General features: G+C 43.1%; 1 protein-coding gene and 1 long non-coding RNA gene across 9 annotated transcripts in view; one reads left to right on the plus strand and one right to left on the minus strand.

Annotated features, from left to right (window-relative positions):
- Positions 1-14,407, plus strand: part of Cabcoco1 (ciliary associated calcium binding coiled-coil 1) — a 105,195-nt gene that overhangs the window by 29,904 nt on the left and 60,884 nt on the right. The window contains exon 6 of one of the 7 annotated variants that reach the window (XM_052744792.1): positions 5,446-5,609. The exons of 5 other annotated variants lie outside the window; for them this stretch is intronic. In XM_052744792.1, coding sequence (XP_052600752.1) covers positions 5,446-5,472 — 27 coding nt within the window. In that variant the 3' untranslated portion in view covers positions 5,473-5,609. Of the gene's footprint in view, positions 1-2,439; positions 2,561-5,445; positions 5,610-14,407 lie in introns of those variants that run through there. One more of the 7 variants, XM_052744791.1, reaches the window with a different exon arrangement.
- The window catches only part of LOC128114629 (uncharacterized), a 47,776-nt gene that overhangs the window by 7,097 nt on the left and 26,272 nt on the right, over positions 1-14,407 (minus strand). Inside the window, exons 2-6 of one of the 2 annotated variants that reach the window (XR_008219839.1) lie at positions 12,916-12,985; positions 7,340-11,977; positions 5,454-5,684; positions 4,739-4,862; positions 3,644-3,709 (exon numbers count right to left, since the gene is read on the minus strand). This is a non-coding gene — a long non-coding RNA (uncharacterized LOC128114629). The remainder of the gene's footprint in view (positions 1-3,643; positions 3,710-4,738; positions 4,863-5,453; positions 5,685-7,339; positions 11,978-12,915; positions 12,986-14,407) is intronic. The other variant, XR_008219840.1, reaches the window with a different exon arrangement.

The following is a 14,407-nucleotide window of genomic DNA, read 5'->3' on the forward strand; positions in this document are numbered from 1 at the left end:
AAGGGGTTGTGGAACCTAGTCTCTCACTGATGTCTGGATGCCACCCAAAAGTCCTTGTCACTGGGCCACTGTCTACCATGCCCCAGGAGGAACTCACCATAGCCACACCAAAGCAAGCAATGAGCAACTTGCAATTAAATCTCTAGGAATATGAAATAACTTCTCTTCTCTATAAGTTAGTCTACCTCGAATATTTTGTTACGGTAATGAAAAAAACAGACCCACATGCTGGAGTTCCAACAACCAGGGAAATAACCCAGCGCATAAGCAGGGCTTAGTGGAGAGAGCATCAGGCATTTGAGCACAAGCTGGCTGTGCATTTGGCAATGAGTATGTGCTAATTCGTGTAACTTGTAAAAATGTCGTCAATGTTTAAAGGTTTGAAAACTCGATTAACTGGAGGAATTTGAGAGGGGGCAGAATTACTCTGGATTGCTCAGGCGGTCTCAAAAAGTATCATTAATTACCTCCAAAGAGAACAGGGCAGGGGGGAAATTAAAGGGAAGGTAGATGATGCACATGTGGTCTTGAAAAAAGAGGCCCAAGCTCAGTCAGATACCCTGGCATCTATTATGAGAAGGCCTGCGATTGTGTTGATTTCTCAGCATTAGATTGAGCATTATTGTTCATTATCCTTATTATGAAATTTAGATAGAAACTTAGTATATGTGTAGATTTCTAGCACATGTCATATATGAGTATTTAGAAAAACATCATTTAATATCAACTGGGATAACTGTCTATAGGCTAGATTTCCACCTTGTACAAAATTCTACAGTGAGTTCGGCTCACTAAAGGCCCCTTCCCCAGTGGCAGACACATGCAGTATCAGCAGACTATAATTTACCTTGCCCTAACCTTTCCACTGAAAACAAGTAGAAAAACAGGACAAGATATGTTTTTAACTTAAGTATTTGAGCTCTCCGCTGCCATAGGTCAAAACGTTATGAACTGGGGGTGGGAAAGATGGCTCAGCAGTTGAGAGCGTATTGTTTCTGCAGAGGACATTAGTTCAGGTCCACAGCACCCATATCAGATTGTTCCCAATTCTCCGTAACTTCAGCTCCAGGAGATAGCTGGTGCCCTCTTCTGGTCTCCACAGACACCCATACTCATCTCAAATGCACATGCCCAAACACATATACATAATTAAAAATAATTAATATATCTTTTTTAAAGGCATGACTCTCAGAGATAAACCTGGCATTTGGTGATGCTTTCTACCCAAGCATCTGTCTATTTTTACAGGAGGCTAAAGAGACTTAGAAAATAAGAAATGGGTCTTTGGTGGATACTTGGAACAAGAAACAAAAGTGAGATACCCCCACAAGTTAGTTGTGTGCCAGACTCCAAAGGATCACCTTTGAAAAAAATCAGTCCTTATGTGTACCAAATTCCAGTTTATGATTCTCCGGAGTATTTAAATCAACTATATGTAATGCTATCTCCTCTAAACCAAAATTGTGCTGCACTCCAGATGATAGCAACAAAGTTCCCATAACTAGTACCCACCACACATTGAAGTCCCCAAGCACAGAAAACATAAACAGACTGCAGGATGTCTTTATGGATGGAGTACTCACATTCAAACAATTATACTAAAAGAAAAGATGTTCTTCAAAAACTACAGCACACTGGCTTTTGGCAGAGAGCACAGCGGTATCTTTGAGACAGGATCACTTATTGGCCTAGATCTCGCTGAGTAGACTGGGTGACCAGCAAGCCTTGGGTCTCTGCACATCTGCCTCAAGCACCGGAAGTATGTGCCACCATGCCCAGCTTTTCATGTGCGTCCGAGGATCCAATTCAGGTCCTGAGTCTGGGCAGCAAGCCTTTCTCCACTGACCTACCTGTCTCCTTAGCCCCTAAAAGGTTCGATCTTGAAAAAAAATTTTATTCCCTGTGGTATTCTATTGGCAGTTGTTTGCTTAGCATGATGGAAAGTTACTGGATTGTCTTCTGGCTCTCATAGTTCCTGTTGAGAAGTCATCTGTCCATCAATTTCCGGTTGCATCTCTGAAGGGAAGGTCTTTTCCCATTCTCATTGATTGCACCACCCTCTCCCGGGCTAAGGTTCACTATACTTAGGTCTAGATTTACTTGGATTGGGGAATTTATTCTCACTAGTTTTAAAAATACATGTCTAGGGAGAGCAGTGCATAAATATGAAAGAGGGAAGAGAACAATGAAATCCATCTAAAGTGCTGAGTTTAAATTATAAAACTGTTAAAATGTGAGAAACATAAGGAAGGAAACATGTTTTTTGTCTTTAATGTGGAATGAGACACCTGATTTTTTAAATTGTTGTTTGAGACAAGGTAACACTCTGTAGCCCAGGCTAGCCTAGAACTTGAGATCCTCCTGCCTCAGACTTCTAACTGCTATGTTTACACACAGGTGTTTAATTTTTTTTTTTAGAAAATGCTTTTTTTTTTTTAGGGGAGTTGGTTTATTGAAATAGAATGCCTTTCACTCTGTAATCCTGGCTGGCTTCAAACACACTCACCGTTCCCTGCCTCATGCTCCCAAATGTGATTCCAGGTGTGAGCCACCATGTCAGGCTGTTTGACTGTTTGATGAAATAAATCGGATTTTTTTAAGTCTCTTGGAGGAAAAAAAAACACTTGGAAATTACTAATGACAAAAATATTTTACAAATAGTTCGTATAATAAAATATGTAAAAGAAAGCCAGACAAGAGAAATATGGGAAAAGAAAACACAGAGTTTGTAGCAGCTAAATTTTGTCAAATTAGGTCCTGTAGAGGTGGCTCAGTTATGAGTACCTACTTCTCCTGCAGAGGACCAAAGATCAGATTCCGGCACCCATTTCAGCGGCTCACAACCACTTCTAACTCCGGCTCCAGTATAGGATGACCTATTCTGGACTCCTTGGGCACTGTACCCATATGCACATACAGACACACATACACAAATAATAAAAGATAAAAGATTTAAAAAAAATATTGCCACATCGGGGGCTAGAGAGATGGCTCAGCCATTAAAAAAGGCTTACTGCTCCTGCAGAGTACCTGGGTTCAACTCCCAGCTCCCACATGGAGGCTTATAACCATCAGTTACAACCCCAGGGTCCCCAACAACCTTCCCTGGCCTCTACAGGCACCAGGCATGTACTTGGATCACAGACCCATGCAGGCAAAACACCCAAAAACATAAAATTAAAATTTATTTTTAAATTGCCCAATCAAAAGGGGAAATGGCTAGACAAAAATGCCATAGAAAGCCAAGACATCTTTAGAAGGAATACCTTTAGCTAGGCGCGTGTATGTGAGTCGCTCTAGGAGGGAACTGTGAATATTGGATTGAAGAACCACATGGACAGTGTCCGGGACTTGTTTTAAAGGCAGGCAGACATGAAGATGTGCAGACATGTGCGACAGCAAAAGGACAGACAGACGTCACTGTGAACAAGCACTGCGATAGCTTGCCTCCGGGTAGCAGGGCATCAGTAGGAATCGGCTGGGAAGTAGAAAGGGGCATTTTGCCCTCTCCGTTCCAGATTGATGCTGGTACTTAACCCCATGATGCCTTTGTGTACCACTTGTACAAGAAGAAAATATTTCCTTGCTGATTTCTGAGAGGGCACATTTCATAAGTTAAGAGCAGGTATACGTTCATACTCACCGTCAACATCCTGGCAGAGAGGCAGTCGGTCAGAGAGACATTACCCGGAGTTTTACAAGAGAAAAGCTGAACAGGAAAATAATTGGTACATTCTCAGCCCATAAATTTAAATGCTTTACAACCATTCTGCCATATTTAACTTTTAACTACAAACTGGGTCTAGCTGAAGAGTCACTTATAGAGTGAAAAGGCTGGCATTCTCCTGTAACATCCCAAATTTTCCCCCACAAAAATAAATTTGGCTTCCTGAATCATGAGCTCTGTATCAGGTCTTAAAATATTTACGCAGTTCAAGTTCAGCAGAGTGATGACGCAGCAGATCTTGAATCACAGGCACTCTCGAAGGTTGTCGTTCATGTGTGCTTGCACACACATGTGTACATGCACACATGTGGGCTTAAACACACGCGCATTGATACTACATATACACATGGGCATTTGGGAGGTGAAAATTTTCACAAGATCTAGTACATTTCAGTCATTCTCCCAACTTCTGAACTGAGATGGGTGCACAGCTTGAGGGTTAACCCCAGGAGCCAGCAGGCTTACTACTCTGCAGGGGGTGCTCTGACACTCAGATGCTTCCCAGGGCCTCTGGTGTAGCTCCATGGAAACTGTTCACACTGTAGCATGTGTGGTTGCAGTGCAGGCCATAGCATATCCCACGAAGCCATTGGCAGAAACCCTGCTTTTACAAGCAGTACTGTGCCTGGATATGACTATTATACATGTGATAGATGTACAGAGACATTTAAAGAGAATCATAAATACACCTAAGTGTCTACCTTGCCTGGAGTTATACTTTGGCAGACTTTCAAATCCCAAAATAATACCACTTAAGGTCAGCAAATACAGGAATTCAGAGCTCTTCCAACTCAGCGGATGTCAATGGGATATAATTTCATGTTCTGAGCACATACTCGTCAGAAAAAACAAAATAAAGGAAACATTTTTTTTCTCTCTTATTTCGAAAGTCACTCAAATTATGGGTATTAATGACATTGTAATTTGAGGGAGAAAATAACAAGACAGAAACATAAATTTTCTTTTATTTCTGTAAAGTATAAAGTTCAATAAACAAAACAGGAAACTTACGTAACAACCACTGTATCCACTGTCTTGAGGAAAAGAGAGCAGTGTAAACAGCATTCACGTCTGGACAGATTTGGGAGAGGAAGAGGAATTGAAGGGCAGCTACAAATGTCTTTGCTTTCCCCTTCTGAAAATGAAAGGCACCTATTAATTCACAATACCTCGTAACTCCAGCTCCAGGGGATCCAACGCCCCCTTCTGGCCACCTCTGGCACTTACACTCACATACTTCTACCCACACATAGACACATAAATATATACACAGTAAAAACTGAAATAAATATGTTTAAAATAATATCTAAACTAACACAAATGATGTTTTTATTCTTGGAAGCGATTTCTGTCTTGAATTAGCCCATTAGCAAGCTGCTGGAAGAGAATATCGCACAGCATGCAATTTGTCGTTTGACCCAGTGGAATGGGGGTGTGCTGAGAAAAATCCATCAGAAATTGTTGTGTTGAAATAACTTTATCTGCTCTGGCTGGCATGTGTGACAAAGTGACTGGAGAATCTATCACTTAAAGAGAGTGGTCGATGCGCCAGCCTACAATTCATCAAACTTCACTCTCACCCTTTTTTTTCCTCCAAGCTCTGAAAAATCATCATCCTCCCTTAAATATCAATCTTTTCAGAGAAATTTGGGGGGAATTTGTCTCTGGCCAAACAATTGATAAATGGCAGGCGCATAATTTAAAGATGGTTTCCATAGCAGCTCACCTGGCGCTTCTGCTCCTGAGCCTGTCACTGGAGTGTTTCTGCCCTCCTGGACCACTGCGGCATCCATCTCAGCACCTCTGCGGCAGGGCGTTGAATAAGGCTGGGCTTTTGGTAATTAGATCTCCCCGTTCCCCTCTGCCTGGATGTATAAAGCCTCACTTGCTGTCCAACATTTCTTTGCCAATCCAAAGTGATTATTCCTTCATTGTGCAACTTAAGAGATGTTTTTAACTGAAGAAAGGAGGAAGGGAGGGAGGGAGGGAGGGAGGGAGGGAGGGAGGGAGGGAGGGAGGGACGGAGGGACGAAGGGAGGGACGGAGGGAAGGAAGGAAGGAAAGACAGACTAGGAATTTTTACCAATGCTACGTTTCTGTCTTCAATGTCCCTCCCTTGCTGGAGAGCACTATCGCCATGTTATACCTTAGAAGCTGACTTCTGAAACTCTAGCTCTCCACCATGGAGCTAATTATAGACCACTACGTGGCCAGAGCAGCAGCCATTACTACTTCTCTTGGTTTGCTCCATGTAGGCACTATCTGCATTCAACCAGTGCCCAAAATTTTACCAAATTAAGTGATGGAAAATAATGGGAGCAGTATTTCATTGCCTGATTTAAAAATGGCACATTTGCAAAATATAATTTTGTGTGTCCGGTGAAGAAAACCTAAGTCAATCTTTAAATTATCAATGATCATCCACTAAGCCCTTTACCAAGAAATAGAGAAGGTGTCCTTAAAAGAAAGCGTTTCTACTATTCATGTTTAATTATGAAAAAAAATCTTTTATATGAAACACTTTGTGAAATGTCAAAATACACCTCATTGTAAGTCAAGACATTCAGATATCAGATGTCTTTGCCTATGCCAGAATTTTAACTTATATCTGGCAGTAGGAGGTTACTCGAGACAAATTTAAAAATCGAACTTCTAAAACAAAATCTGTGATATAAATAAGTGACAGAAAGGGAATAATACTCCTGATATTCTCCATAATTCCATTTTGCAAATTACTACAAAAGACGTGTGCTGAAGGAGACATCAAAAGCACGTGTATGGGGCTGCAGAGGTAACCCTGCGGTTCAGAGCCTTTGCTGTTCTTGCAGAGGATTTGAGTTTGGCTCACAGCATCCATGCCAAGCAGCTCACCCACCTGTCACACCAGCCTCAGGGTATCTGATGCCCTCTGACCTCTATAGGCCCTTGCATGCATGTGCACAAACTCTTATACAAACTCAGGCATACACATAATTTAAAATATGATAATGTTGGAAAAAGCATATTTACACAAGAAGATACATAAATGGTCAATAAGCTCATGCAAAGATTTCCGCCATTCTCAGTTCTCCAGGAAACGCAAATTAAACACCCCATGTGGTGGGAGAGGTACTGTGAGTATGTAGGATTGCCACAATTTGGAAGCAAGCCTGGTCTACATGGTGAGTTCACGGTGGGTCAGAGCTCTAGAGACACCCTATCTCAAATCTCCCACTCCAGAAAAGAAAGAAATGCCAATCAAAACCCTTCCATTCTGAATGGTTTAAACTGCAGCACCCTTTCTTGTGAGAATGTGACAACAAGCACTCCCCCGCTGGGCTGGCAAGAGCAGAAACGCTGTAGCATTCCAGTGACAACTGGGAAATTTTGAAACGTGGTCACTTTTCATCCAAGTCTATACTTCCCCTAGTTTGTCTCAAGCAGACAAGGGGTGGAAATATGAGTGTGTGTGTTTGTAGTCTGCAGTATGGAAAAATAATGCGGCATAAATTGTGCCATACCTAAATGCCTTTCATCAGAAAGGCTGTGTGTGTGTGTGTGTGTGTGTGTGTGTGTGTGTGCATGTGTGTGTACGCACCAGGGGTAGGTGGGTCTATGTGTGGATGTGCATACCTGTCTGCAGGTACCAATGGAGGCCAGAAGAGGGTGTTGGATGCCCTGGATCTGGAGTTATAGGCAGTTATAAGTTGTCCATCATGTGTGCTAAGATTCTCTGGAAGAGCAGCAATTATTCTGAAATACAGAGCCATCTCTCCAGCACCCAGACTTGAAAAGAAAGAAGAGAGAGAGAGTGAGGGAGGGAGAAAGGGAGAGAGAAAGACAGAGAGGGGCAGAGATAGAAAGGAAGGAAAAGAAAAGCAGGCAGGGAGGGAGAAAGGGAGGAAGGAAGGAAGGAAGGAAGGAAGGAAGGAGAGAGGGAGGGAGGGAGGGAAGGAGGGAACAACATTTTTATTTATTTTATTTTGTGTGCCTATAGGCAAGGATATGTGCTACTGTGTGCACCCTTGTAAAGGTCAGAGGACAAATTGCAAGAGCTGAACCTGGGTCCTCAAGCTTGGCAGCAGGAATCTTTACCTTCTGAATCATCTCAACTGTCATGTTTTAAATATTTGGAACAGGGTCTTATGTAGCCCAGGCTGGCCACGAACTCACTCTCTAGTTGTGGATGACCTTGGACTCCTATTTTTCCTATCTCCACCTCTTAAGTGGTACTCCAAAGAATTCTGTGGTCATTAAGAAATATTCTCGAAGTGAGGTAGCTCATTACAATGGAATATGGAACATTGTTCACATCATGTTAGTCATCTAATCATCTAACCAGTGAAACATACCTACTAGAATTGAATTGCAGGTCCGGGTTCACCTCACCTCTGTGTGTCTCTGCAATGACCGGGTTGTGGGACAAGACTGTCCAGCCTTCAGGAAGCTGCTTAGAACACAATTTGGCTCTCCTTAGGAACACTGACTTGACACAAATCTTGCCACCTTTGTCTTGAGTAACCCAGACAGAACATTTACTCTGCTTTACCATTTCCTCAACCTCTACATGGCTCTCTTCACTATATAAACACTCTCTACATGGTCTAAGCCATTTAGATCTGCCAAAGACTTTCCTACTTAGAAAAATCTTGCCCCACTGAAGGGCTCAGCAAAGCTGTTTAAAGTCCATACCAGCCTTGAAGTCCCTGCTGGATCAACCTTCTCCTTAACTCCTCTATGAACACACTTCTATCTGGCCCAGTGAGCGAAGGTTCTAACACAACTTCTCCTGTTTCTGCTCCCCTTAGTAGCACCAGCCCCTCCTCTATGGTCCTCCAGATCCTTTGTATTCATAGGAACCTCAGAGGAAGATGACCAAGTGTTCCTAATGGCTCTGATAAGCCAGTCCATCAGGGCCTGACTTCCCCTGTACTGTCTCAGGCTACTTTGCCTTAAAGTAGCTACATGACTCAGTTTTTCCGCCCCCACAGCAGTCAGGTTGATCCCATCTATTCCCATGTTCACGAGCCAGGCTGTAATAGGATCTTTCACTGCTTGCTTAAAAGTCTCCCCAACTTCATAAATTTAAGTGCTAATGATTTTCTGACCACCCTAGTTTCTGGTCCCAGACCGGTGTTAAGGCCGCCATCTTTATGTTGGATCACAGATTTTTTTCTTTTCTTTTTTATTAAAGGTCAGCCCCTCAAGGTATCACCTACTGCTTTTGCCATGTTCTCCTTCTTACTTTCTGAACCTTCCCATGGGTTCCAAGCTGTCAGATCACAGGAAGGGTTTCTGAGCACGGATCTTACTTGCGCTCTCTTTTCCTTCTGGCCCCTAAGCCTTAAGAAGCCAACACCTCCATCTCAACCTCTCATTTTCCTAGTTTACTTGCAAACCCCAGGCTCACACAGAGGATGCTAATTACATCTCCCTTTCTTGTTCCAATTACTCCTTTACATAAACAAGTTTCTGCTTTGCACAAACGAAACCCTCTTGTCTACCATCTTTGCCTCAGATGCATTTCTAACTAAACACAACAAAGGCCAGACAACCTCTGTTGCTGCTTGCTGACAGTCTCAACCCTTGGGCACTAATCTCCAATACTGTGAAATTTCCTCCAACTCTCTTAACTGTTTTCAGGGCATCTCTATATTAGTGTGGTGGACCCTACTCATCAAGAAAGGGCGCCACCCTACACCACAAGGATGAAGACTGTCATCTTGGGATTCCTCCCACAGACACTCCTAGTCTTGATGGCTCAGCCTTAGCTGCATGTCTCGTTACTCACAGCAAGAACTGTGTGACTACTGTCATAGCACAAAGGCACACTAACACACCCCATACAAGAAAGAACAACTCCATCAGTATTTCCTCCATGGATGCTCCCCTCTCCGGCTCCTCAGTCTCAGTTCCACACTTTGCTGTCCATAGCCAGGACCACGCGCTCACTCCTCCCCAACTCATCTTTGGTTCTATCATGCCCCTGTTTGGGCATCCATTATGTTGTGTGACAAAACTCTTTCTGGGGAGACACAACACACATGTCTACTTACCCCAGACAGGGAGCCCACAACAGACCAAAGTACTGATACCACAAAAGTCTAACTTGGTGAACCGATGAGTTTTATTGAGGTTACTTACAGGAGTGTGGGTGAGGGGTCACTTACAGGAGCAGAAATGACTCAAAGACAACTGCACCACCAACACCTACCCCACAGGGGTGACAACTCATAAAGCTGGGGACCTGGAGCACACTGCACAGCCTGCAGGCAGCTCAACAGGTTGGAGAGTGTCCTTTACAAGAGACTCTGGTCTAAACCTCTCCCAGCAGCTCAGATGGTTTCTGCTTTTTCTGGGCAGCTGGTCTGAACTCAGTCTTCTTTGGAGCTTGGCTAGTCTCACTTCTGAGGTGGACTCTTAGCTTTTATAATTGACTCTGGCTGGGAGGGGCCTAGTGAATCTGGTCAGTTTCAGGGACTTCCCATAGTTATTTTGAGTTGTTTACCTTCCTGCTTAAGGAGCTTCCCTGTAAGATGGAATGCTCCAAAATCCCAGGAAAGTGTTTCAAATCATACCCAGAGGATATATCAGAATGCTGATAGCAGTCACTCTATGTTGACCATGTTCCAGGTCAGCCTGGCTTCTCCTTGGCTCTTGTCTCTGTATCTTGAAAACATTTTCAACAGTCAGAGTGAAGCTGTTTGATTTTAAGAGTGCAGGCGTCAATATCAAAGTTTTTTTTCGTCCTCTTTATTTTCACTATTCAGCATTATGTCTCCCTTGCTTTTCTTTCTGACTTCAGAGGCTTGCACATTATGAAAGTGCCTGTATTCTTTTGAAGAGCTGCATTTCATGATCATGTGATTAGGTAGTGTGCTTTTCCCTGAAGCCAAAGGTTCTATCACAGACGATGATTTCATAGTTATTTGAGTAGGAGAAGCATCTTATTATTTTCAAGATGTCTAAATCATGCAACACAAAGTGTAGGTGGACTTTTCTGTCCCACTAGTCAGTTCCCAAATAATCACAAGGAGACTTATTAATTATAAATGCTCAGCTGATAGCTTAGACTTGTTGCTAACTAGCTCTTACATCTTAAATTAACCCATATTTCTTATCCACCCTCTGCCACATGGTGGTACCTTCTTTCAGCATGGAATGTTCATCTCCTGCTTCTCCTGAGTCTCCTTGAGACCCTCAGACTTCTCCCTCCTTCTTCCCAGCCTCCTCTTAGTCTGGTTCTCCCACCTAACCTTATCCTGCCCAGCTATATGCCAGTCAGCTTCTTCATTATTCCAATCACAGTGATATGTATTCACACAGTATAAAGGAATATTCCACAATAAAGAATGTCCAGAGGAGTGACAGTAAGATCTGGAAAACATGGACTCTAGCCACAGGGTTCTGCTGTTTAAAATATTATCTGGCCAATAGATGGCAGGCTGTAGAGGAACGGATGCAGTTCAGAAAAAGCCAACATGTTTCTGTTCTATGATCACATGCCTACAGAATTCATTAGCAATCCCAGATTCAGTTTCCAGATAAAGCAGCCTTTTTGACATCATCTGGGGTGTCCAGACATGCCCAAGGTAGGCCGCATGCTGTTGAGCAGCCCAAGTGTTAAAGGGAACATTTCCAAATGCTTGAGGGAAAGCAACCTGGATTTTCTATGAGCCAGAAGCCTCTGAAGAATAGGAGGTTCTCAGTCAACGTAGTAACTGCCTTCAAATCTGAAAGACTGGTAACTCAAAAAGGGACTAATCTTGTCTTCAGAACTCCTGAGGACAGATCAACAACAGTGGGTCATCTAGGGGGAGGATTTGAATGAAGTAAATGCTATCTCTGTAAATGATATAACTGTCCGAAACCGGAGGGGACAAGGCAGAGATGATCCGAGCTCAGGCCCACATTCCTCTTATAGTACCACCTCTTGGCACAGGGCCTGGCACACAGAAGGCCTTGGCAGGTGATAATCGATTGTCTATTGACCAGATCTGAAGCTTCACAATGCTATTCTTGCTGCAATATTCTGTAAAACTGTTCAAAGACTTGGCTGGCAATTGAGTTAGTTGATTTATCTACAAGTATGGGAGCATACAAGTATGAGGTTATCTACAAGTATGAGGTGTTTTCTAGACAGTTTAAGCTAGTTTGTCCTCTTCTCCTCATGAGTCGATCTCCCGATGTTTGTCTTGTTAGTACGGTCCAGAATTCTAGTCAGGGTAGCATGACTGATAGGATGGTCTGGAGGCCATGTGGGCTCTGGAGCTGGGGAACAGAGAGACAAGGCTGCTTACAACACGGATATCACACAGCCAGCTCTAAGTTGGGAGTGCATATCAACAAATTGAGCCAGATGCAAGATCCTAGGACCTGGAATGATACATTTTTATTGATTGTTTTCTTCAGGAAGAGTTCAGTCATACATTTCTGCTATGTTTCTAGGTGTCCACATTTGCTGACCACCACCCTTCATGTTTGGTGGGTACTGCACCAGTGGCTGAGAATAGGCAATAATGACTGCGTTACGCAACGGGTGTGGGAGGAGACAATAAACACAAAGAAGGAGGCTGGCTGCTGTAGCTAGAGTTTTTCTCTCCGGTCCCCGCCAAGCCCTGGCAGTTCCGTAGCCCACTTATAAAATAAACATACAATGCTTATAATATTTAAACTGTTCAGCCATTAGTTCAGGCCTACCATTGTCTAGCTCTTACTCTTATACTCAGCCCATTTCTGTTAATCTATATGTCGCCACGTGTTCCGTGGCCTTACCTGCTGCCTTTACATGATACTTCCTGGATGGCAGGCTGGCGTATCCTCCAGAATTCCACCTCCCAGCCTCTCCTCTCTGTTTGTCCCACCTATACCATACTTCCTGCCTGGCTACTGGCCAATCAGCGTTTTATTTATTCACAACATACAGGACATCCCACATCGGGCTGCCTTGTTGGTATTCTTACTGTGAGCTCCAGCAACTTCCTATGCAGATTACGATTGGATCAAAATGAAGAGGGAGCACACAGCAAAGTTCTCTGTGGCCAAGTCTCTGCTGTGCCCAATGGTAGAAATAATGCAAGGGCAGAGGAAATGGATGAGGGCTTGAGTTTTGAAAGTGGCGTTCCTCTTTCTTCTGGTTGAAACTCTAATAACTGCAGCAGAATAGGCAGTATTAGCCAACAGATGTGGAATATCACAAGTTCCCTTACCCCAGCTTTGGTGTGATGATGCCTCCAAAGGCAGAAGCAGTCACGTGCCCTTGTTTCAAGATGTGCATGCCTGGGACACACGAAAAGAGAGGGTTTCATTCATATTCATTCTATCTGTCTATCTATCTATCTATCTATCTATCTATCTATCTATCTATCTATCATCTATCTATCTATATATCTCTAAACAGTACCCATTTACTACTTAAGCAGATTTTTTTTTAGCCCTTATTAAGTACTGATAACTTAAAGGGTTAAGGACTTTCAACTGAAGAGATGGAGAATTTTGATGGAAAATTCATACATGCTGATGTTTTAAGAATTGAAAAGTAGAATAGAATTTCTGAATAAAAATCAAACTTCCTTATATTCACAGCTTGGTAATTCATGTGTCTTCTCTGTCTTCTCAACTCCCTCCTCACTGAGGCCACATGACCCCTGCAGACCACCGTTGATATGTGATCAGGGTGTTGTCCCTTACATTATTAGTCAATATGTAATTTGACCATAGCTGGCTACCCTTAGGCCTAGCTCTGCTACACACACACACACACACACACACACACAAAAGATAGGGGGAGAGACTGCCCCCAGGAGGCAGAGCTCACACCCCTGCCTTGAAAGAGTAATGGACTTGGTTTCTGGCTTCTAGTGGTCACGGTGGGAGAAAGGATGGTGTCTTAGTTAGGTTTCTATTGCTGTGAAGAGACACCATGATCACAACAACTCTTATAAGGAAAACATTTAATTGAGGGGGCTCACTTACAGTTTCAGAAGTTCAGTCCATTATCATCATGGCAGGGAGCATGGCAGCAAGCAGGCAGACATGGTGCTGAAGGGAATAGCTGAGAGCCCTACATCTTTCAGGCAACAGGAGGTCGACTGAGACACTGGGTGGTATCCTGAGCATAGGAAACCTCAAAGCCTGCCCCCACAGTGACACACTTCCTCCAACAAGGCCATACCCCCTTCAACATAGCTATACCTCCTAATAGTGCCACTCCCTATGAGGTTAGAGGGACCAATTACATTCAAACAACCACAGAGGGGATGCCTCTTCCTAAATTAGTCTATAAAGAAACCACTATGCCCTCTTGAGTATTCTCCCTTTGTCCCTACTTATTCATTAGTGTATATTAATTATGAAAGTTACAGTTTTCATGATGACATTTTATGCAATAAATAGTATAATTTCATCATAGTCACGCTCAGCCCTCCCTTATGATGGTCCTCTTCATTTCCTCAAATAGTAGTCTTATACTTTCATGTCTTTTTTTTTTCAAACCTAAATTACATGTCTAAGAGAAAGCATACATTTTGCCTCTCTGAGCCTGGCTTTTCCCCCTTAACATGATGGTCTCCTGACCCAGGCCCTTTCTAGAAAATGTATGATTCCATTCTTTGCAGTGGCTGAACAGGACTCGGTCGTCTCATTATGGGAGAAGACTTTTCCTGGAGATGCAATATACATATCTACTCACCACAGACAGGA

The sequence above is a fragment of the Peromyscus californicus genome, unplaced genomic scaffold (assembly GCF_007827085.1).
Source record: "Peromyscus californicus insignis strain IS unplaced genomic scaffold, ASM782708v3 Scaffold_19__1_contigs__length_69161282, whole genome shotgun sequence".
Classification (NCBI taxonomy): Eukaryota; Metazoa; Chordata; class Mammalia; order Rodentia; family Cricetidae; genus Peromyscus; species Peromyscus californicus.